This window comes from Schistocerca gregaria, chromosome 1, assembly GCF_023897955.1.
Source record: "Schistocerca gregaria isolate iqSchGreg1 chromosome 1, iqSchGreg1.2, whole genome shotgun sequence".
In the NCBI taxonomy this organism is placed as follows: domain Eukaryota; kingdom Metazoa; phylum Arthropoda; class Insecta; order Orthoptera; family Acrididae; genus Schistocerca; species Schistocerca gregaria.
The window spans coordinates 360,871,110-360,897,246 of record NC_064920.1 but is presented as its reverse complement, the minus strand read 5'-3'; the positions used below and the strand labels follow the sequence as shown (position 1 = coordinate 360,897,246).

At 38.2% G+C, this 26,137-nt stretch overlaps 1 protein-coding gene across 2 annotated transcripts in view; it reads right to left on the bottom strand.

Annotated features, from left to right (window-relative positions):
* Positions 1-26,137, bottom strand: part of LOC126346225 (myoneurin-like) — a 103,256-nt gene that overhangs the window by 56,420 nt on the left and 20,699 nt on the right. For both annotated transcript variants that reach the window (XM_050002168.1, XM_050002169.1), the window contains exons 2-4: positions 15,496-15,771; positions 6,926-7,039; positions 1,710-1,785 (exon numbers count right to left, since the gene is read on the bottom strand). In XM_050002168.1, the coding sequence (XP_049858125.1) occupies positions 1,710-1,785; positions 6,926-7,039; positions 15,496-15,771 (466 nt within the window). The remainder of the gene's footprint in view (positions 1-1,709; positions 1,786-6,925; positions 7,040-15,495; positions 15,772-26,137) is intronic.

Genomic DNA, 26,137 nt, shown 5'->3' with positions numbered 1-26,137 from the left:
GCTAAATCAGATAAGTGCGCCAATTTATATCATTTGTGCTCGCCATCATTTTAAAAAAGTTAATCAACGAACATGTTTAACACCTATGTAATGGCAAGTTATACAATGAAACATTGAAACTTATTAGCTGACAAATTTCATGAAGAAATTGACTGTTGACGAGGCTGTGACTGCTGTGAAAAAAAATTTCAGTTGTGTCTCCAATTTTTGTTCTTTTCTTCACATCCATCAAGAGAGATTTCATCACCACCTGGAAATTCACTGCTCTTATTTCGCAGAGGAGCTATACAACAAAAATCTCACATGACATGGCATCAGCATTACAGAGATGTGATGTCATAAAAATATCAGAAAGTTACTATCATGTTCATATATAAAAACAGTGAACTGCAATAATTATTGAAAGGCAAACTTACCCAACTTTTGCACAACTGTATGACTACATTCTAAAGGTCAGGGAAGGCACAACAGAAATCATAAGAACAAAGTTGATTTAGATCATGGCAAATATTTATAGATAAAATAATTACTTAAAGAAATCCTGTAGCCAAACTAATATACGATTAAGTCTTTGCGAACTTCCAAAAAGCATGTAACACAGTCAGAAAATCATTATCATGTTCATCTATAAAAATGGTGAACTGCATTAATTATAGAGAGGCAAAATATTTGCATGACTTTATGGCTACATTCTAAAGGGCAGTGAAGGGAGAACAGAAATTATAAGAAAAAAATTGATTTAGACCATGGCAATTATGTATAGACAGAATAATTACTTTATGAAATCATGCAGCCAAACTCATATCCAACCATTACATCTTTGTGAATTTCCAAAAAGCACATAACACAGTCAGTTATGGCCCAGTATGAGAAACAGTGGGCTAATAAATATTGAAGTGACAGTTGTAGAACAATTTTATATCTGCGATGTTAGCACAGTAAAGATATAGACTGAAATTTTTTCGGTATTTGGCTTCTCAGAGGAACTGAAAAAAAGCTTTTGTTACAGCACCTATTCTCTTGAAGACATGTTTGGAACAAGAAAATGCAATGTACATCAGATATTGGCAGGAGATTGTAATTTGTGCACTCTCCTTTTTGCTAATGACCAAATAATTGTAGCTGAAGACATGGTCAATGTAAGTTACATGCTCTTAATGTTAAAAGAAGTATGAAAAATTTCACCTTATAATCAAGGAGAGGAAAAATGGGCAACGGGGCCCACCCATACTACACAATATCCTTGTCCATCCCTACTCCATTCCTACACCCAGCCTCTGGCCTCACGGCTCATATCCCTGCAACAGACCCTAATGCAAGAGATCTGTCCCATACATCCTCCCACTACCATGTACCCAGTCCTATCATTGGCATCTCCTACCCCATCAAAGGCAGGGAAACCTGTGGAAATACCCAAGCAACCTACAACCTTGGATGCAACCACTGTGCTGCATTCTACGTGGGCAAATCTTTTAGATTTGTGCCTCCAACTCAACATAAGTTTTAGTGGATGACTCAGCTGCAACATCTGTCCCATGCACAATGTAGTATTATTATACAATATTAGCCATATATGATAGGACGATAACACTAAAACAGATCTTGACAATCAAGCAAAATTAAAAGCATTACATATTACAAATTTTATGAGTTACAAATTAGTTGGTCAAAATTTTAGATGTGTAAAAATGTTTTGCCTCTCTACGTACTCAGTTTCCTCGAACCAGTAACAGTAACAGCTTCACAGTTTCTTTTCTCTGGTACTTCATGTGTTGGCTCCTGGTCCTGTGAACAAAGTTAAAAATATAAGGTACATCACTTATCTACAAGATAAATTAAAATTGGTTATTAGTCAAAATGCTCTTGTTGATTATGCTGGCAATAAGTCAACATAGGTAAAATTATATTTCAACTAAAACTGGTCACAATACTGTCACTGCTGCACCATTAAAGCTATTTGTATTTCTGTTGCTGCTTTTGTGCAAGTGTCCTGATCCAAATCTTTCGGATTTGTTTTATTTTAGTGCCTCCAACTCAACAGAAGTTTTAATATGTGATAAAGTATGTTTCAATTAGTGAAAGTGCATACTCAAATATAAAAGCCTTTTATCAGCATATCGGCAAGTATGATTAGAACTATAAATAATGAAAGGAGTAATCATATAAACCCACTGTATAGTTCATGCATTGACTTTCCTACAGACTCATAAACACTGAGAACATTGCTAAGCTTTTGAATGAATCCTTCTTCAGAACTGACTGAATACACAGACATGCAAACATAAACATGAATGGCTGCATCATTCAAATGACTAAATTGTTCTGACTGACTACATTGTACTGGCGCTTCAGCTTGACTCATTAGAATTATATTTTTGTAGCAGCAGTATTTTGCACTCTTGCAACAGACAGCAGCTAAGATCAGTCACAGAAACTGTAATCAGAAAACACACACATTATCTTCCATTGGTTTAGTACCATTACCTTCATTATTACAACAGAGTAATAATCATTGAAATGGAAAAGTGACAAAGCTGTTTCATTGGCATCAGGAGTAGGTAACAAATCGAAGACTCCACAAAGAATCTTTGATTTAGCAGCGGATTGCATGCTATTGCAAAACCTCTTGACACCAAAACTGTGTGCCAGCCAGGGATTGGGTATAGGTCCTTGCGTTCTCTTAATGACTAACAAAGGAACATTCTCAAATGTCAATAAGTGATCTTGATGAAACTTGGAAGGTGCGTAGAGTGAGCAAAACAGTGCAATACACACTTTTTTGTTTGGGTCCAATTTCACATTTCAAGGGTAAAACACACCTCAAAGGTAATTTGGTATCAAAATGGTGATATATAAAAATATTTTTCAGGTAAAAGCTGACATGTAATTAACATTCTTGAAAACTATATAATCAAACATTGTTATAATTTGAAATGTTGCAAAATACCACATTGGCATTAATTAATTTTGAAATTGAAAACTTTTTTTGCAACATAAATTAAAGAAGCATTCAAACCATATTCATCACTGTGTAATAAACTGTTTTCTGAAATACCATTTTTGGAAAATAAACTGTACTCAGTGTGCTGTCAAAGTATTTTGAATATACCTAATTAAAACATCTATACATTCATCCATTACTATTCTAATTCTTTATTTTACTTATATTTGTTGTATGTTTTAAATTGTTATTTTACATTTACATTCACAGTTTCTTTTTACCGTTTCACATACTTGTATTTTATCAATCGAAAATACTAAGTAACCCACGACAATAATGATAATCTTTAATGGAATGCTCAAAACATAACATTTTTTGCGCCATGCGCACAAAATGAATGAAATTTCTTCATTATTATACATGACAGAGATGACAATATATATCAAAATTCAGCAGGATTTCTGACTGTCATGGGCGATCCTCTGAATATCCTGATTTGTATCAGGCATATTTCAGTTCGGTGCTAAGCCTTTGTAAAGCGAACTGACTATGTACTAGTGACTGCAGCTTGATTATACTGTTTCGCAAGTGGAGAGTAACATCATAATCATTCAACAGACCTAGATCTGAAAATCTTCTCACGAAGTTCTTCCAACATTGAAAGCCATACACATTCCACAGCTGTACCTATGCTGTCATGCTGACCACCCACCTTTTCATACTTCTGAGAGAAACTTACAGTGAATGATTATGATGTAACTCTTCACTTGAAAAACAACATAATCAAGCTGCAGTCATTATTATATAATCAATTCTCTTCGCCAAGGCTTACCAACATACTGAAATATGCATGGTACAAATCAGGATATTTAGAGGATTACCTGTGATGATTTGAAATCCTACTGAATCTTGTTTTATGTTGTCTTCTCTGACATGTAAAGTACATCAAGAAATATTGTTCACTTTATGTGCATGGTGTGAAAAAACATTGTTTTAAGCATTTCTTTACATATTATCACTATTGTAATTATTTTCTATCATAACAATGAATTACTTATTATTTACAATTAACAAAATACAGGTACATAAATGGTAAACTAAAAAAAAAAAAAAAAAAATTATGAATGTAAAACATAAATAACAATTTAAAACATAAAAGAAATGTAAGTAAAAAAATAATTACAATTGTAATAAAGTTCAGATACTTTAGTTAGGTATGTTGAAAATGCTCTGACAGCACATTATGTACAGCTCATTTTCGAAAAATGGTTATTTCAGAAACCAGCTTTATTACAAAGGAATGTATGTGCCTTGAAAGCTACTTTAATTTATGTAGTAACAAAGGTTTTCAGTATTAATTAATGGTAAAGGGGCATTTTGAAAATTTTCAGATTATTACAAAATTTGAATACACAGCTTTCAAGACCATTAATTATGTATCAACTTTCATTTGAATAACACTTTTTATACATCATCATTTCAAAGATATTCTCTCTTAATGTAAAATGCCAAATGCCTTTTGATATGTGTTTAAGTCCTCAAAAGTGAAATTGGGCAGAAAAAAACATACAACATATTGCACATTTTGTCCCCTCTACACTCTTACGAACTTTTATCAAGACCATTCATTGAGACTTGGGAATCTTCTCTTGTAAGCTACACAGGCAAGTCTCACAACTTGGGTCATAATATCAGCCCATCAGTACCTCTCTCTTACTGTCCCAAACTAAACAGAGGCTCTTGTTGAGCATGCACTGGTGAGAAACAGGAATGGAATATCACCTAGTATGGTTTAGTTACAAGGGCATTTCTTGAAAATGAAACAAGCTGAACAGAAATACGCCGGATACACTCTTATATCACATTACTGTAAAACTATGAAAACGAAAGGGGAAAAGCTATGTATACTAACAGTATTATAGATTTATCTTTTTTGATTAAACAGATTTTTCAATGCTGCTTCATTTTAGAGAAGCTGAAACACCAAAAGGTAGTATTTCTGGGAATGTAAAAGCCTCCTATTAAAGCAAGTAAAATGCCTTTTAGAAACTGTACTGGTCACAGGTGATACAAATTTATTAGTCAACTATCTGGAATCAATCACATCAGAAACAGTCAAGAAAATATCTGATAAGCTTCAAAACAGGTTAACTCTTAAGTCTGGAAAACCTATCCTATGCAATGCCAACTTGACTTCAATGATTTCCATGTCAAAGAAATAGTGTCATTTACAAGATGAAAGTTCATGCGTAACACATATTAAAAAGTAATTAATGCCAGAAATCAACACAATGTGATTTATGTAACGCTTCTGTTATGACAAGGGAAATACTGAAGTGTCTAAGCAAATTGGTGGGATTAAACACCTAGTTAATCAGTCTTACAACTTATGATAGGCTTAATTATAAGGGCACAGGTGAAATTCAATTTGCATGTGTAAGGTGATATTGTATCATGGTTATCACCCCCAATTAAGAGAGAAATATATTTTTTGTTGCAATCATGCATGTTTACTTAGGATATTACACTTAATGACAAGTGTTAATAACCTATGACTACCATGTGTCTAGCCTAAATCTCAACAATGTTTCAAAGAAAATTTTATTTGATTTGTTTCTATCAGAGACAGTTTGCATTAAAGGTGTGCCACATAGGAGGCTAGTGATCATTCTAGTAAATATGCATAGATCTGTAGTTCAGCTGATTATGTCACATACATAGTCATAAAGCAGGTGAAGAATGACTTTACTTATCACAAAGTATGCGTGACACATTTTGGAATTACTTCCATGTTGAGATATCCAAATGCAAAGATAGCACCAGGAAAAGAGCCATAACCAGTTGTGCACATAACGTGAGATGGCAGGTAGTCTTTACCACTCTTCTCTTTGGGCTATCTAGGACTTGGATTTCTGAAGATTTCGAAATGTATCATGCATACTTCGTGATCAACAAAGTCATTCTTCACCTGCTCTATGACTTTTTTATGCGACCTAGTCAGCTTACCTACAGATCTATGCATTTTTACCATTTGTATTAACTAATTATGGTTGGAAGGGGTTAAGACCTGACAATTGGATTTCGCACTCTAATACTGTAATAAAAAACTGATGCTCTCAAACTTCAAGTGAGGAAGAAAAAAAAAGTTAAAATTCATTGTAGATGCCAACAAGTTATCTTATGCAACATTCTCATATTTATGAATATACTTATGTATTGACAACCATTACTCTAAATTGCAATTGACTCTAAATTGCAATTGTGCCCAAAATAAAACACCATCATTTCTGCATGCATATCATTGTGTTAATAATTATTACACCTCAACTCCATAAATAGTGTGGGATGGTTTAAAGTTAAATCAATATCATTCATGTAAAATCTGATGATTGGGAATCGTTTACTGCATTATCTCCTGTTAATCTGCAAGAAATTGCCTAGTGACAGAACATGACATGTCATTGTTGTTGTTGCTGCTGTTGTGGTTGTTTTGTTGGCGGTGGTGTGATCTTCAGTCCAAAGACTGTTTGACACAGCTCTCCATGCATGTCTACTCTGTACTAGCCTCTTCATCCCTGTATAACTTCTGCAGATTATGTCCATTTGAACCTTCTTACTGTACTAAGCCTCGGTGTCCCTCTGCAAGTTTTGCCCCCCCCCCCCCCCTCTCATGTCAACCCCTCTTCATTAGCAAAAGCGATACCTCCTTGTGGACTCATAATATGTCCTTTCATTAGTTACCTGTCTAACCATCTAATCTTCAGCTTTCTTCTGTAGTGACAGATTTAAAAAGCTTCTATTCTCTTCTTGTCTGAACAGTTTATTGTCCACATTTCACTTCTGCACAAGCCTACATTCCAGACAAATATAAAGATGACATATTATCTAACTTCAAACTAAATTTCATTGTTTCGAGTCTGTACAGAATGATGAAAATAAATATCAAACAATATTTACAATAATTTCACTATTAAATTGGCATACCATATTTCGTGAAGGAATAGAGCTGATGCGATTATCTGATGTTTCCTGGAATTCTTCTATGGCTGTTGACACAGCCATGGTAAGAAAAGTGTCACTGTCTAAAGAACATCCACCCTAGAAGAAATAAAAACACTTATCACAGTTAAAATGAAACAAATAGGACATAAGGTAACACAACAGTCCCAAAATGGTAATTTTAGAGTGGAATATAGGTAACATAGTTAATTTGTTTCTTGTGTGTCCTAGGCTTTGCTGCATATAACTGTATCACCCACATTCCTAACTAATCACATTTTCAGGTGTCTAAAGACTTATTCACTATTTTCTATTTCCTGTATCACAACTTCTTTGTTTCCACTTGTAATTCTAATGAATCTATACTTCTTGTCTCCAGCTTCAGTTCTACTGAAAACTTGGTCTACGTGTACATCTATACTCGGCAAACCACTGTGAAGGCATGAAAGATGATACGTCCCAGTCTATCAGTTATTAGGGACTTTCCCCATTCCATTTACATATGGTACATGGGAAGAATGATTGCTTAAATGACTCTGTGCATGCTGTAATTAGTCTAATCTTGTCTCCATGATCCCTATGGAATGACACACAGAGGGTTGCAATATACTGCTAGATTCACAACTTACAGTTGATTCTAGAAATTTTTTTAGTAGCTTTTCAAGAGGTAATTTATGTGCCTGCCAATTCAGTTCTTTCAACAACTTTGTAATGCTCTCCCATGGCTCAAACAGATCTATGACCATTCGTGCTGCCCTTCTTTGCAGCCATGGAGTATCCTATTAGTCCTATTTGGTTCTGGTCCCACACACTTGGATCAGTCAAACAAGTGTTTTGTATGTAGTCTCCTTGTAGATTAATTGCATTTCCCTAATACACTACCAATAAACAGTGGCCTGTCACCTACTTCACCTACAAATGACACTACGTAATCACTCCATTTGACATCAGATATTTGTATGAGTTCATCTATTCCAACTGTGGCTCACTAACATTACAGTCATAGGATACTACTTTTTTTCATTTTGTGAGGTGGACAGTTTTACATGTTTGAACATTTAAAGCAAGTTGTCAGTCTCTGCCACCACTTAGAAATCTTATCAGATCTGAATGAGTATTTGTGCAGCTTCTTTCAGGCAGTACTTCATCATAGCTAACTACATCATCTGCCAAAAGTCTGATGTTTCTATTAATATTGTCCGCAACATCATTAATACACACAATGAATAGCAAGTGTTCCAACTCACTTCCCTAGGGCACACTTGGAATTACCTCTACATCTGTTGATGACTCTCCATGCAAGACAACTTGCTGCAGCCTCTCTACAAAAAAATTCCATATGATCCTACTTTTGGTAATAAGCACAGATGTGGCACTGAATCAAACACTTCTCAGAAATGAAGAAATACTGTGTCTATCTGACTGTACTGATACTTGGCTTTCAGTATTTCATGCAAGAAAAGTGCATATTAGGTTTCACATAACTGATGCTTTCGGGATTCATGCTGGTTGTCATGGAGCAGGTCATTTTATTTGAGATACCTGATTATGTTTGAGCTCCAAAAATGTTATAAGACTCTGCAACAAATGGATGTCAAGGATACTTGACAATAGTTTCGTAAATAAATTCTGCTACCCTTCTTGTAGATGTGAGTGAACTGTGCTTTCTTCCAATCCTTAGGCATGTAATAGGTAAAAGAGGAACTTACTCAATAATGAATTCTGTATAGAATCCAGTAGGGATTCCATCAGGAACTGGACCTTTTCCAGTTTTAACAATTCAGCTTTTTCTCTGCATTACTGGCACTAATATCTGTTTCACTCTCATCTTCTCAGTGGTATGGGAATTCAACTGGGACAGTACTCCTGTGCTTTTCTTTGTAAAGGAACATTTGAAAATGGACAAAGAGTGCATCTTACATGGCACTAGCAACTGTACAAGTGCATCTTGTAAAATGAAGAAACCACACAACAGTTGCTGAACCAACAATTTTTCATTGAACACACAACCAGTTTCAGAGCACTTGAAGTTCCATCATGTGGTATAAACATAATAATGAAATATATGTATTAAAAAACAATGGGAGGGAATTCTCGAAATATTCGAGTTTACCAATCCCATATATGTTTGATACAACCTGTGGTATGGGTCAAGCGCACCCTAAATATTCATGTTAAGAAAGTATTTACTATTACTTAGTTTTCCTCTTAGTGTTATTGGCCATGTGGTGTGGGGAAGGGGAGGAGGACAGGTTTTATGTAATTTATGTAGGAAATTCCACAAAATGTGCGAATACATGTTTTCTCTTCCCACCATACATTTTTAATGATTCTCGTGGCTTTTGGTGTGCGGTCATGATGGTTTTATAGATTTTTCTAGGTCTCCCCCTTTTTATTCTTTTGACAAGGAACTTCTGTTCTATAACGCCACTGGTGCAAGGACGATTCAGATGATTAAGTGATTTCATTCATAACATCCTGTTCTCTCTTTTATTCTGAATTTTGCTTTAGATATTTTAACTGTTTAGTTCCTTAGCTGACATAAAAAAAATAAAAAAAAAATAAAAAAACTCGAGAATTTCCTCTTATTGTCTTATAACACAATATTTTCATTATTGCCATTTGCACCAGATGATGGAACTTTTAAGTGCCTGAAAGGTGCTGGTAGTTAGGAACATTGTACAGTAACAATGTCATCATAGGAATAAGCCTGTCAGCACACAGCATCACTTTACTGGTAAAAGACATTATGTCTCAAGTAGTACTTCATGATTTTAATCATAAAGCCCTAAAGATAATTAGCTATTTGAAACACAGCCTGAGAGATGAAGAGGAAACAGAAATATACAACATCTTCCGTATCCTCAGACTTTCGTTCTGATGTGCTGGTTATTTGTTTGTTTATTTACAACATGCTCCATTACACACCTCGTGCAATACTAAATGTGTGTGTGTGTGTGTGTGTGTGTGTGTGTGTGTGTGTGTGAGAGAGAGAGAGAGAGAGAGAGAGAGAGAGAGAGAGAGAGAGAGAGAGAGAGAGAGAGAGAGAGAGAGGGTATGCGCACACCTGCGCATGTGCGCAAGCGCTTGTGTGTGTGTAGTGTAATGTATGTGTTGTAAGATGATGATGATGATGATTGTAATTATGATTATGAGAGAAGGGAGACAGTTAAACCCAGTGCCGACACATGCTCTACTTTTCACGAATAGCACCAAGGGAACAAACACACTTATCATTGCCATCTGACAGGTGGATCACTATCAACAGTGTCACTTGCGCTAACTTTCTGGGACATTGCAGAGAGGTTTGGTATTAAAACCAGGGCGTTGGCACAAAATATGATGATCAGAAACTCTATGCTACCACCTCTCTTCCCCTTGCTGGAAAAATACTGGCAGTGAAAATTTTTTCACGAGCAGGATTTGAACTGGCTTATCCCCTAGGCTGAGTGCCATCAGACAAGTTTGCATTAGTGACCTTGGCCATAGAGGTCAGTGCGATGTGCTGTTGTATAATATGTTTCAACAGCTTGTTGAAGAACAGGGAAACTATAATAGAAACAACTGGTCATCTGAAGTGCAATTCAACAGAGTGAAGACTGCTACAGAATGAAATGTAGAAGACACTGACACTGAGAAACGCTTTGGCATTACTGAAACCTAGGTCTGACATTATAACACTAACAAAGGCAGACCAAAACCAAATTACCCTTTTTATTGTGATTTAAGCAAATGTTGAGACAGTGCTGAAGGAAAGGGCAGCATTTTCACAAACACCATTCAACCATAAATGCAGCCATGAAAGTAGATAAGAGTTTATGAGCAAAATGATTCATGCAGCAGGAAACTTTCTCGGCTCAAAAAATAAGGGACCAGTTCTTAACATAAATGAGGAAAGCACGGATAGCACAGCAACACTATTTATTTTGCTTAAACTTGGTTCCAGAATTACTGTGGCCAATCTAGAGGAATTTTGAGCTAGTGTTGACAATAAAGATAATATCTGAAGACATTCCTTTCTAAGCACTGAATGTTCAAGTAAGTACTTTTCTGCATGTAACCAGGTTGTACAAACATGACATCTCATATCATCACAAAAATTCTTTCAGACTCACCCCATTCCCTCTGTTTTAAAATATTGGAACCTGATGAGTTGGCAGTCTTGTTCAATCAAGGATCATGAGCAAATCTGTTGTAACAAAAATAAAACTGAAAAGAAATTATAAACTCACTGATGCACCTACCACTTCAGAAAATTTATAAATGTGTATCTCCATCTTTCTTCTGTAAAAACAGATATACACTTATAACAAATAAGTTATACAGGAATTGTATTTATACTTCTGAGGAAATTAATTTTCAACATTTTTCTTTCTTCTGAAAATATACAAATATTTAATCATTCATAAAGAAGGGAAGCTATTGAATTGAAATAATTCACCAGACAGTATTAAACACTCCATTTATGAATATCACATTTTAGTGTGAAATGTTAATGCTTTTTTCTTCTTCATAAATTATAAAATGTCACTTTGATATGAATTTTTTGAAGCACTCAAAACATGGAAGCCTACATTACGCAGCATACAGTATTACCATATCTTCTCTCTTACAGCTTTCCCTTGCATGTCAAATCTAATTGACTGATTGATTGATTCATTCATTCATTCGTCCATTCATTCATACATACATTGTGTTCTGCTTATCCCATCATGAAGGAGAGACAACAGAAATGTGGAACTTGTCAAGTCATACATTAACAGGCTGAAGCAACCACTGCTAGCAACTTCTTTGAAGTGAACTGACAACGAATTATGACTAGCTTTAACCTATATTACTATTTTAACCTATATTACTGATAATTATGGCAATAACTTCCAGATTTCTTTATGTACTCATATGTATGTCGGGAGAAAAACAGCTACTTAGCAGAAACCCATTGCTCATCCTTCTATACTATTGAGCTACTGTTACTATCTAACATTTCAAACAAAACATTGTTACTTTATACAGGCCAATATGAGTTGCCTATATATTGGCAAAATAAGGCTCTATCTGATTCGAGTATCTGAGTTACACAAAATTTACATTCTCAAGTCAAAGAATTTGGATATATGGTAGGATGAGTCGCTAATGGCGTATTTGTTTATTGTGTGTTACAATATTTGGGTATTTTTAGTTTGCCACCTGATGTCTATTGGCACACTGTTATGCACTTTTGCCCCACAATATAAACCTAGTGAGGAATGCAGAGTAATATGGAAATTATTTTTCCTTTTAGTATTGTGGTTGTGAATTGCTGAGTTCATCCTAAGTTTGCTCTTGTCATTAACCACAAATACCATTAGGGAGTTCATGTATTGGCATGTAAGTGTAAGAATACCTAGTTCCTGAAGAGATTTCTGAAAAATGTTCAGTTGTCAACTTTAAACAATATTGTTATTACATGGTTCTGTAGAATAAACACTTTTTCTTCACCTTAGGTGCAATGCCCCATTAGATTGTGTCATAGGACACAATTGAGTGAAAGTATGCAATCATGTCTGCAGGTCAACAGAGGGGGAGTGATTTCTGAGTGGAAGGCAGACAAAACTGAGCTTTTCAACTAGCTAATCCATAAGCTGGTGCCACCTGAGAATATTATCTATCTGTATACTCAAGACCTTCAGACATGAAGCCTCATGTTTTATTGAAATACACTCCTAGAAATGGAAAAAAGAACACATTGACACCGGTGTGTCAGACCCACCATACTTGCTCCGGACACTGCGAGAGGGCTGTACAAGCAATGATCACATGCACAGCACAGCGGACACACCAGGAACCGCGGTGTTGGCCATCGAATGGCGCTAGCTGCGCAGCATTTGTGCACCGCCGCCGTCAGTGTCAGCCAGTTTGCCGTGGCATACGGAGCTCCATCGCAGCCTTTAACACTGGTAGCATGCCGCGACAGCGTGGACGTGTACCGTATGTGCAGTTGACGGACTTTGAGCGAGGGCGTATAGTGGGCATGCGGGAGGCCGGGTGGACATACCGCCGAATTGCTCAACACATGGGGCGTGAGGTCTCCACAGTACATCGATGTTGTCGCCAGTGGTCGGCAGAAGGTGCACCTGCCCGTCGACCTGGGACCGGACCGCAGCGACGCACGGATCCACGCCAAGACCGTAGGATCCTACGCAGTGCCGTAGGGGACCGCACCACTTCCCAGCAAATTAGGGACACTATTGCTCCTGGGGTATCGGCAAGGACCATTCGCAACCATCTCCATGAAGCTGGGCTACGGTCCTGCACACCGTTAGGCCGTCTTCCGCTCACGCCCCAACATCGTGCAGCCCGCCTCCAGTGGTGTCGCGACAGGCGTGAATGGAGGGACGAATGGAGACGTGTCGTCTTCAGCGATGAGAGTCGCTTCTGCCTTGGTGCCAATGATGGTCGTATGCGTGTTTGGCGCCGTGCAGGTGAGTGCCACAATCAGGACTGCATACGACCGAGGCACACAGGGCCAACACCCGGCATCATGGTGTGGGGAGCGATCTCCTACACTGGCCGTACACCTCTGGTGATCGTCGAGGGGACACTGAATAGTGCACGGTACATCCAAACCGTCATCGAACCCATCGTTCTACATTTCCTACACTGGCAAGGGAACTTGCTGTTCCAAAAGGACAATGCACGTCCGCATGTATCCCGTGCCACCCAACGTGCTCTAGAAGGTGTAAGTCAACTACCCTGGCCAGCAAGATCTCCGGATCTGTCCCCCATTGAGCATGTTTGGGACTGGATGAAGCGTCGTCTCACGCGGTCTGCACGTCCAGCACGAACGCTGGTCCAACTGAGGCGCCAGGTGGAAATGGCATGGCAAGCCGTTCAACAGGACTACATCCAGCATCTCTACGATCATCTCCATGGGAGAATAGCAGCCTGCATTGCTGCGAAATGTGGATATACACTGTACTAGTGCCGACATTGTGCATGCTCTGTTGCCTGTGTCTATGTGCCTGTGGTTCTGTCAGTGTGATCATGTGATGTATCTGACCCCAGGAATGCATCAGTAAAGTTTCCCCTTCCTGGGACAATGAATTCACGGTGTTCTTATTTCAATTTCCAGGAGAGTATGTGCATTAGGTTTCTCATAACCACTTTAGTCTTTTATATCTGCAGTACAATGTTCATATAGTCATCTCTTCCGAAAGTTTGTCATGTTCCTCTGAAAGACTGACTAGTTTTGAGCCATTATCCAAGAGTTCCTCATTTATAAGTTTGAAATGTGATGTCTGTTAGCAATACTGTCTGAATTCCACAATTTATACATTTCTGTATACATGTGAAAACGGAAAACATACACAGAAACATGGTTGATGACAAAATGCAAGAGCCATGGAATGCAAGCTTTCACTGCCAGTTGATTTATGTAAATAGCATGCTGAGTCCTTAAAGTCTCTGGTGATATCTACAGCAAGGAAGAGGAAATCTTTGGCAGGTAATTACTCCTTGGGCCTTGGCCTTGTGATCATAAGTCAAATATCAGAAAGAATGAAAGAACCTTCAACAATAGCCCTGAATAAATATTTGTGCTGGAGATAAAATGTAACGCACAAATATTGGCAAGGAAGCCATTACTTCCAAGAAGGAGCTGCTACTTCGTTGGTTACATTAAATACCTGCTGTTTACCCCCTACTGCTAGCACATCATCAGCATGATGATGTTCATATTTATCAAAGTTATCTAAGTGTGGTATGAATTGATACCTGTTTAAATAATCATTGCTACTTGTCAGGCAGCTAACAGATAAGTAGATTATTTGAAGAAATGGTAGCCAACAACATATATTTTCAAATGTCTTTTCATACTGAAGGAATTCCCAATTTTTTTATTTAATGTCAAACAAGAGTTTATTGAAAATGTTTGCACCAGAAAACACAGCCATTCTGAACCACAGAAGAGAAAGCAAGTGTTAATGGAAATTACTTTTGTATTGCATATTTTGACTATGTAAATGTCAACTCAACTGCAAAAAAACATTTAAACAATAAATGTAGTGGGAAATTTAGCATTCCAAGATCTGTGAGAGATTTTAGCAATATCACCATCATGCTCATGTACTTCATATGACCCTGTTTGATATTACGTAATGCCCTTTTCATCTCCACCAACCTGTCTTTAGATCCTAAAGTTATACACTTTATTGGCCCTTAAAAAAGTGTAATTATGCACTTGAGTTTACAAAGTTCATATTATTGTCCATTTACCTTCACAACATTTTACTGATCTTTTTTGTGAAAAACACTGTCTTTCTTTAATCTGCATTCTCCCAGAAAATAATTTCCTTCAAGACAAAACAATGAAAGATATTTCTAAGCAAGACACATATTGAACAGTGATTATTGATTTTAAAGACATCACACTGATTGCATCTAGTTAGTCTGTTCATTGTTCCAGTTATGTAGACGTTCAGCTAATTACAATCACATCAGTAATAACTGCTAAGCCTTACATACATTTTAAGAGTACACTATAATGCAAAATACTTTTTGTTACCTTGTACACTAACCTGAGGAAATTTCTGCTGTAGGGCTTGATACGCCGACTGGTACTTTGGAAAAAGTAAGTTACTTTCAGCTAGTGATTGCAGCACAAAATAGAATGATATTTCACTCATAGAATACAGCTGGTCTTTGTCTATTTGTTCAGAAATAAAAGCTGCCTCTAAGTTACTCCAGTCAACGAATGTAAGCAGTGCTCGAATGCTTCGCTCTCTTGCTGTAATGTCTTTTTGAACCCATCTTGAAATCAGGCTTAGGAGACTGTCCTGAGGAACAACCCAAGCCTGAACATATGAAAAGAAGGTTCAGAAATAAATATTATTTTTCTTTTAGTTGCAAGACAAAAACATATCTTGGAAATATTTGAGATAATTACAACACATTTTCAAAATATATACAAGACATAATTAAAAATGGCATTAGTTCCAATAACAAAAGACTACATCACAGGTCTCAGTTTTGGTGCTTTGAAGATTTCCCAGTAAATTATATTATGAGGACAGATTGCTACTCCCCATATAGAGGAGACATTGTGTCAGAGACGGGCACAACAAAAAGACTGATAAACATTTAAGCTTTTGATGAAAGGCCTTCGTCCAAGGCAGAAAACACACACACATTCATAAATGCATAACACACACACACACACACATGAGCACTGTCTTTGGTGCTGTAGCCAGACTCCTGAAAGCAGCTGCACCTAATGGGAGCAGCATTCTGGCATGGGTGGAGCAGGTAAGGAGGGGGCATAGGGTGGGGGGATAGCATGTTGGAAGGGAAGGGGAGGTGTAGTGCTGTCTGTGAAAGCATGCAGGAACATGGTGGGAACAAGGTGTCGCTGCTAGATGCAATCGGGAGGTTTGGGGGAAGGGAGGGAGGAGGAGGGAGGGGAGGGGGGAAGAGCAAAAAAGGAGAGAAGTAGAGAAGGGAAAAAGACCAGTGGGTGCATTGGCAGAATAGAAAGTAGTGCAATGTTTAATTGGAAGCAGAGAAGGGGACTGGTTGGTGGAGGACAAGGACTAGTGAAAGTTGAGGCCACGGGGATTATGGGAACGTAAGATATATTGCAGGGTAAGTTCCTGCCTTTGCAGTTCAGAAAAACTGGTGTTGGCACGAAGAATCCAGATGGCCAGGTTCTGAAGCAGTCACTGAAATGAAACACATTGTGTTGGGTAGCATGATCAGCAACTTGGTGGTCCATCTGACTCTTGGCCACAGTTTGTCGATGGCCAGTCATTCGGACTTACAGCCTTTTGATTGTCATGTCAACGTAGAAAGGAGCACAGTTGTTGCAGCTTAGTCTGTAGATTATATGACTGCTTTCACAGGTAGCCCTGCCTTAGATGGGATAGCATATGCCTCTGACATGACTAGAGTAGATGGTAGTGGTGGTTGTAGTGGTGGTGGGAGGATGTATGGGACAGGTCTTGCAAATCTATGCCCATTGCAGGTATGTGAGCCATGACGTAATGGGTTGGGGTAAGGATGGACACGGGTACTGCATAGGTTTGGTGGGTGGCAGAATACCACTGGGGGAGGGGTGGGAAGGATAGTGATTAGCACACTCCTCATTTCAGGGTACGGTGAGAGGTAGTCGAAACCCTGGCGGAGAGTGTGATTCAATTGCTCCAGTCCTGTGTGGTACTGAGTCACAGGGGTAATGCTCCTCTTGGCCAGTTAGTGGGACTTTTGGAGGCGGTGGGTGACTGGAGAGATAAGGCATAGGAGATCTGTTCCTTTTTTTTTATAAGGTTAGGAGGGTAATTACAGTCTGTGAATGCTTCAGTGATGTCCTTGGTGTATTTAGAGAAAGATCGCTCATCACTATAGTTGCAATGGCTGTGGGTGGATAGGATGTATGGAAGGGTCTTCAAGGGTATGAAATGGGCAGAAAAAGTTGAAGTAGAGATATTGCTGTTGGTTGGTACTTGTAATATGGGTGGAGGTAGCCATCTTTGAAGTAAAGATCAAAATCAAGAAAGGTGGCTTGTTGGGTTGAGTAGGACCAGGTAAAGCAAATGGGGGGAAAAGATGCTGAGGTTCTGGAGGAATGTCGATAGAGTCTACTCAGTCTCAATCCAGATCATGAAGATTTCATTAATGAATCTTTACAAGGTAAGGGGTTTGGGATTCTGGAGGTTGTGGAAGGATTGCTCTCGATGGTCCATAAATAGATTGGTTCAGAATAGTGCCCATAAGAGAGCCCATAGCCGTATCCCGGATTTGTTTGTAGGTAATAGGTTTAATGGAGAAGTAATTGTGGGTGAGGATGTAGTTGGTTATGGCAGTTAGGAAGGAGGTTGCAGGTTTTGAAACCATCAGGAATTGGGAAAGGTAGTGTTCAATAGCAGTAAGGATATAGGCATTAGTGATGTTAGTGTATAGGGAGGTGACATCAACAATGACAAACAGGGCACTATGTATTAAAGAAACTGTGCAGAGCAAGTGGATAAAATCATTGGTATGTCTTATACAGAAGGATAGGCTGCTGGTAATAGGCTGAAGGTGTTGGTCTGTAAGAGCAGAGATTATCTCAGTGGGGATATAGTAACTGGAAATAATTGGGCATCCTTGGTGCTTAGGTTTATTGACTTTAGGACTGGAGTAGGTGGTTGTGGTGGTGGTGGTGGTGGTGGTGGTGGTGGTGGTGGTGGTGGTGATGGAGGATGTATGGGACAGGTCTTGAAATCTATATCTATTGCAGGAATGTGAGCTGTGAGGTAAAGGATTGGGAGTAGGGATGGACAAGGATATTGCATAGGTTTAGTGGATGGCAGACTATTACTGAGGGAGGGGTGGGAAGAATAGCGAGTAGGATATTCCTCATTTTAGGGCATGAAGAGAGGTAACCAAAACCCTGTCGGAAAATGTGCTTCAGTTGCTCCAGCCCTGGGTGGTACTGAGCCATGAGGGGAGTTATCCTTTGTGGCCAGACATTGGGAATGTGGGATGTGATGGGTGACTTTCTGTGCAAAGTTGGGAGGGCAGAATCTCAATACCTTCAATGTCTTCTTTCTCATTCTCTTCACCTGGTCCTCCTCAAGCCAACAAGCCAACTTCCTTTATGTTCACTGCTACTTTAAGGATGGCTACATCAGTATTTCCATCCATATCAAACCTAAAAACCACCAGCAAACCTCTGCTTCAACAGCTGCCACTCATTTCATACCAAAAAGTCCATTTCACACAGCCCAGCCAGCCACAATCATCACATCCATAGTGAGCAGTCTCTTTCAAAATATACCAAGATTTTCACTGAGGCTTTCACAGATCAGAATTACCCTCTACTTGTTCTAAGAGATATGATGGTTGTAGACTGAGTGTCTTATGGAGACCTTTAAAGTCCTATACATTCTAGGTGTAGTGGTCGCCATTTGCTTATGAGTGGTCCCACAAGTGATGTAAAATGTTTAGCTTCAGCATAGGTGGGCACTCCAATGTTACAGGTCAAAGGGGGATCCCAACCACGTGGATTTTTGGTAGGCTTGCTGGTACAAACTTATAATGACATTGGATGGATGTGAACTCTTCTTGAGGTGGTTCAGGGTTTTCCTCTGAATTTTGTCAATCAGATCATTATTTAATTGGCAGTATGCAGTATAACTGAAGTAAACTTTACTTCCATACAAAATCTTGTTGTGCAGTGAAATACATCAAAAATAAAGGAAAGAAGGAAGGACATTTATGGTTTAACATCCCATCGACATCAGTGTCATTAGAGACAAAGCAGATATTTGGGATGTTTCAAAGATGGGGATGAAAATCAGCCATGCAACGTCAAAGGAACCATCCTGGCACTTGCCTGGAGTGATTTAGAAAAATATGTAGAAACCTAAATCTGAAAAGACGGATGCGGATTTCAACTGTCATCCTCCCAAATATGAGACCAGTGAGCTAAGCACAGCACCACCTAACTCAGTAAATACACCCAACCCAGTATCAGTGTTATAGTGTAAAGTTACACAAGAGCACCAGAAGGAAATACAATGTGAATGAAGCTATAGCATATCAAAATCATAAATGGGCAACTGACATGTGAAAATTGTTTTACACCAGTAATGCACCATTGCAACTGAAGCATTATGACTCAACAGGCAACAAGATATATTTTGATGAGCTATATATCAAAATAATAATGAGAATTGCAACCACTGGATATTGACTTTGGTCTGCTTCCCTCCCCTTAACACTTGTTGCATATTCTACTCTGTATATTTTGATGAAGACCAATGGAGGAATGTTTACCATCATCAAAACGAGAAACAAGGATTGAATATCTGTTTGAAACAGCAGTTCTCTAACATCAGCAGCACATTTCATACCAAAAAGTTAAAGAATACATACCAAAAAGTTAAAGAATTAAAATTCTCCTGTTCTAATAGCAACACGCAGCAAGTTACCTAAACACTTTTGTTGAATATGAACTGTCAAATAATCGTACACTGACAAAAAGTAACAGTTATTCATCACAAAAAGCAGCTTCAAAGCTGCACATTTCTCTCAATGATAAACTAAAAAACTATTACATAAGTTCTCTATTTTTTAATAGAGAAATTACATGCAGCTGAGGAGACCTGCTCAATTTCACAATTTCAGTGATAGCTTCACAAACTGGTAGCACCTGAATTCCTGTCTCCTGTAACCAATTTCTCTGTTTTACATAGGCAGGAACTGTCCTTACAACATGTCATTCAATCATGCAATCTTCCTGGACTCAATCTCGGCAAGCCCCTACCTATGCCCACCTCCACTCCTGCACCTGTGCCCCCCCCCCCCCCCCCCCGCCCCTTCCACTTTACTCATTCTAAACTCGCTCTCTCATCTCTGTAGTATCCTTTTTCTTATGTTCTATCTCCCCCTTCACTCCTCCATTTAATTGAATGCCACATGCAACTACCAGAGTGTACTCACCAGTGTCACACCCCTGTTATATTCTATTCTATTCTATTCTATTCTATTCTATTAATGCCTCTCATTGCCAGCCCCAAATCATCTTTATTTCTGTCCCTGCCTCTGTCACCACCACTTTTTTCCATCTCATCCACATCACATGATGCTGATGTTCATTTGTGTGTGTGTCTTGAACCTACTGAATGTGGTACATGAAAAGGAATCTCACAAAGTTTTCACACTGTTTTCTCACCATATGCAACTTCACATTAATGCTGTGAAACATTAACATTTTTTTCTCTGATGGCTCATAGAGGCTGCTTAACTCAGACATCTTAATGCATTTTTTCCAGGAAAGAGATCTACTACTCAGTATTTACTATTTTGCCAGAGTTTGAAAATCATTACTAGAAGTACCAGCAGAAGTTCACCAGTGGTAGTTGTCTCTCCTTAATGTAGCAGAAAGTTACATATCCAGTATTCATGCAGAGCAGCAGCTATTGCTGAGAGATACCCACTTCTCATCATGTCACTTTTCAAAGCATAAAATAAAGCATTTTTATTGAGTCAGTGCAGAGAAATTCAGTTTTACAGGGAGTATAAGTCCACAGAGCACTTCATATCTGTGGAATTATAAATCACAAATTCTGTAGGCATAAATCAAACAATGGGAAATCCAGGATGGAATGTAATAATATTTTGGGAAGAAAAGTTGCTACTCACCATAGAGAGGAGATGCAGAGTCACAGATAGGCACAACAAAAAGATTTTCACACTTAAAGCTTTCGGCCAACGGCCTTTGTCAACAATAGACACACATACGCACACACATCTCTGCTATATGGTGAGTAGCAACTTTCCTTCTCATAATATTGTTACATTCTGCAGGCACCTGGTCAAGACTCTTGGGATACTGATACTATGACATTTCTAATCAACACCATAAATCTTCTCCAAGCTACCTGTGACATTAACAATCATGGCACAAGAGAGAAGCAAGTCTTCACAAAGACTCAATAACTCACAAGTAATGTGAAAAGGAGTTATCCAGTTTGGAATAAAAGTTTACAATAATCTTCCACTGCACATAAAAAAGGACACCTGCAAAACAACTATTCAAGAGTAAATAGAAATAATTTTTCAAAGAAATGCTTTTTATAACATAAATGAATTTCTAGAGCTATGAGTTATGTAACAGATATATCATGCAGTAAATCATACTGTATGCCACATATGTATGTAATATTTTGTGCATCATACATAAATTGTTCGCAGTATTGTATGTGCCAATAAGTAAGGTATAATCTCCGTTCAAACTACTGCACGGTAAATAATGATAACTGCAACCCATTTGGAATATTTGTCATATACTATATTACGTAACAATCATCAGCAGCAGTCACTTCGTAAAATATCTAGGAGTGGAATAACAACATAAAACTATTTGCAGGTATGGCAAATGGCACACCAGATGTAGCTTACAAAACCCTCCTTCATCCACTGTTTGAATATTGCTCATCAGTCTGGGATTCATACCAGAGAGGACCGATGTAGGAAATAGAGAATATCCAAGAAAGAGCAAAGCATTTTGTTACATTTTACCAAGCACAAAAGTGTTGCCGCGACATTTCATTGGCAGATGTTGCAAGATAAGTGTTCTGTATGATGGCATAGCTTAATTTTACAATTCCAAGAGCTTATGTTCCTTGATAAGTCAAATAATATATCTTGAGAAAAGACCATGATAGCAAAATTACAGACATTCAAGCTCACATGGAGGCTTAACAAGAATTGTTTTTCACATGAACTATTCACGACTGGAACAGAAATGGGAGAAAGTGACAATAGTACACAAAGTACCTACTGCCACACACTGTAATATGGGCTGCGAAGTATTGGTACACAGGCAGATGTACATGTAGTCTTTGTTTTGTCCTACGTTGAACGGTACATCCTTTCTACAGAATGTAAGTTAACAGGACTGAATAAGAACCAGTCAGTCCATCAATCATGAAGACAATGGGCAATTAAGAAACACTACTCATGTTGGGCTCTAGGTACACAAGTGAAAATACACAAGATATTGTAAGACACTTATGTTTTTCTGTACTGCACATGATGTGGTAATGACATCACAGATCTCTTTAACTAAACAGCTGTTAAGATATTCTTGAAGTGAAAATGTTTATTGCAAGGAGTTTTTCATTTGACTTAAAACATAATGTATCTGGACAAATTGATTGTCATGCTGACCGCTAGATGTACTCTTTTTGAAACACCCATCATTCTTCTGATTCTTAAATATGTGACTGCACACATTAGAAACACACTCCATTCATTTGATTCATACTTTCTGAGTTAATACAAGACAGATGCCGTCATTTATATAGTTCATCAAAATTTCACATTGCCAACAACTAATGCATAATACTTCACAGTCTGTGAACACAAATGCTACTGATGATAATAAAAAAATTACAACTCTTTTTATTTTGTTATAAAACACTTGCTGTGTTTCGTGCTAAATTAAGAAATTATTTTATCAGTTCATAATCCCTTTCTGTAGTCTAACTCAATAATAAACAAATTGTAGTGTTTTTATTGAGGTAACCAGTCACTTTGAGAACAATTGTTAAAGTGGTGGTAACATATGACTACTGATAATGATTCTACTATCCTTCTTGTGCCAAAACATAGTTCGAGAAAAATCTAATACACAAAAATAAACTGAGTGCAATTATTAATTTCTCCAAGAATGTGTTTCCCTCCAAACAGTATATGCTACCACAAAATTAACTTTCTATGTAAACTCGAGATGTACAGAATCTACTTCTCATTTCTTCTGTAACTGCTTCACATTTTTCTACATACATAGACTTCCATATACATAGGTGTAATATTTATATAATGGAGTTCACTACCCTCCAAATAAAAGAAGTACTGGGCAGTGGAAAAGCCCTCAGGAGAAAAAAAAAAAAAAAAAACAGCTAAGCTGCAGACACTCTCTCTGTTAAATTTGAAAGTTACCACCTCAACTGCCCCAGCACCTCACCATCCTGTAAGTCAAAAGTGCTTCACACAGCCGCCACCGAGCATCACCACAGAGAAATGTGTCATTATATATATCCCTCTGGGTGTCCAGGATCTATATGTGATAGAGCTGTCTAGCTTCTTTGGTCCTGGTGATGAAGCGTTTCACACACTCATCCAGGGCAACATCCAGTTGAAACAGGTACTGCATATCCATTGTCATTTTGGCCTCATAAACAGAGGGGGGGGGGGGGGGGGGGGAGGGGCAGAAAGAAAAAAGGAAAAAAAAGGGGGGATGGGATAAAGACTGTAGTCTCTTATTGCACTGTGTTACATGATAATGTCACGGCAAGCAGTAATGCATCCCTATGTCTCTGCTTTATACTAACATATGACAGCACATCTGCCAATGTCTTGTTATAGCACTCCGTGAGACAAGTCATCTGTGGGTGGAAAAGCAGTTGTCATCCTGTGGTTGATTACCTCTGATACTAGTCTTCAAAAGGCAATCTTTTCCACGATCACAGATCATCATGTGGGATATTTCGTCTTTCAAAATGGTATCTTCAACAACAAACTTCGCAATTTCAAGGGCTTCGGCAGTCAGCACAGTTTTGGTGACAGCGTAGCAGGTCAGAAAGTCCCTTTACACTATTATCCACCGATTACCATTTGCTGACTTTGGGAACCTTCCCAGAGGCTGATTCCAATTTGCTAGTATAGCATATAGTCTAATCAAACTGTCAAAGAAAAAGCCTGTACCTTGCAAAAGGTAGGATAGAAGATTTTATTTTTTAACTAGTTCATGTGGTTGGAAACATTGGAAAACCAAATTTTGCCAACAAAATTTATGTTGTCTAAACATTTTATGTAGTCAAAGGCATTGAAAATTTCATACTTTTTCAAAAAATCCCAGTTTCTTATGTTCCTAGCTCTGTCACGTCTATTTCGTTTCTAGAAGAGCATAAAATTCTCTACAAATTTGATTACTACAATCTTTTTTTTTTTTTCATCCAATACCAGGAGCACTGAAGTTCGCAAAAAATAAAAAACTTTCAAACTCAGATTCCAAAATGTCAAGTATTAGAGCACTTCTATTTCAGTTGTGGTGTGGAGCTTAGAGAATTTCCGTGTAAATTCTAGAACCACTTGGCCTTCTACCATTTCAAACACACGATATTTTAAATATAAGTGTGAGAGAGCCTATCTACTGCATGTCACCTGTCTGTGTGTGCAGGTCCGATGTGTGTAGTGAGAAAACTAAGACACAGCGATCAAACAGCACCAACAAGTACTTATCGGTTGCACCAAGGAAGTTGTAATGAAAGAACACAGTAGCTTCAAGGAACTTCTGTGTTACTCTGTGCTATTGCAGTTGAGTTGAAAAAAAAAATATATTTTTAGTAATTTTTAACACAGATGTGCTGCAGGCTAGACTAGTTAATGATTTCCGTGGTTGTTAAATCAACTATGTGGTAAATGTATCTTAATTTGTGTCTAACATGAGACGACACGGGTCACTTACAAGAAGTCTAATAATGAGATTTTCACTCTGCAGTGGAGTGTGCGCTGATTTGAAACCTCTTGGTAGATTGAAACTGTGTGCCAGACCGAGATTCGAACTCAGGACCTTTGCCTTTCGTGGGCTAGTGCTCTACCATCTGAGCTACCCAAGCACGACTCACGCCCCATCCTCACAGTTTTACTTCTGCCAGTACTTTGTCTCCCACTTTCCAAACTACACAGAAGCTCTCTGCAAGAGAGAGGCAAAGGTCCCGATTTTGAGTCTCGGTCCAGCATACGGTTTTAATCTGCCAGGAAGTTTCATATCAGTGCACACACCGCTGCAGAGTGAAAATCTCACTCTGGAAACATCCCTCAGGCTGTGGCTAAGCCATGTCTCTACAATATCCTTTCTTCCAGGAGTGCTAGTTCTGCAAGATTCACAGGAGAGCTTCTGTGAAGTTTGGAAAGTAGGAGACAAGGTACTGGCAGAAGTAAAGCTGTGAGCACAGGGCATGAGTCGTGCTTGGGAAGCTCAGATAGTAGAGCACTTGTCCGCGAAAGGCAAAGATCCCGAGTTCAAGTCTCGGTCCAGCATACAGTTTTAATCTGCCAGGAAGTTTCACAAAGTCTAATGATTATGTGAGAAATGATAATTTTGCTCTTTATGGAAGTTGAAATACACTAACAGTGAACTAAAAGTATTCTTCGAGTACCTACTTATTTCACGAGTAGATATAGACTGAGTCATACATATTCTTTTAACTAGTATCATTCTTCGGAGAAGAAGTTTTTGGAGACTGACGTAGCCGGTTATCCAGAGAAGAAGATCGGCTGTGCATACCAAGAAAGTCTATGCGTTTAAAAGAAGTGAGAAGGTTGCAATTCAACTTCACACATTCTTGTCATCAAAAACATTAGAACATGGCGACCGGTGTGAAAGGACCTACGGAAGAAAGGCATTTTGAGACAAAAATGAGAGAAAAAGCTATCAATTGATGCCATAGCAACCAAACATAACAAGACAAAACAACCATTTCACGGAATTAGATTCTGCCTAAATATCTGATGGAGAAAATTTGTAAATGTGAATAACAGAGAGAAGTGAAAAAAACACAACGAGAAAAACCGGAGAGAAGATCTCGACATATTAGACTAAGAAGAGATATGTCTAGAACGATACGACTGAGAAAATTTGGTGTGGGGGGTATAAATTTCCCACACATC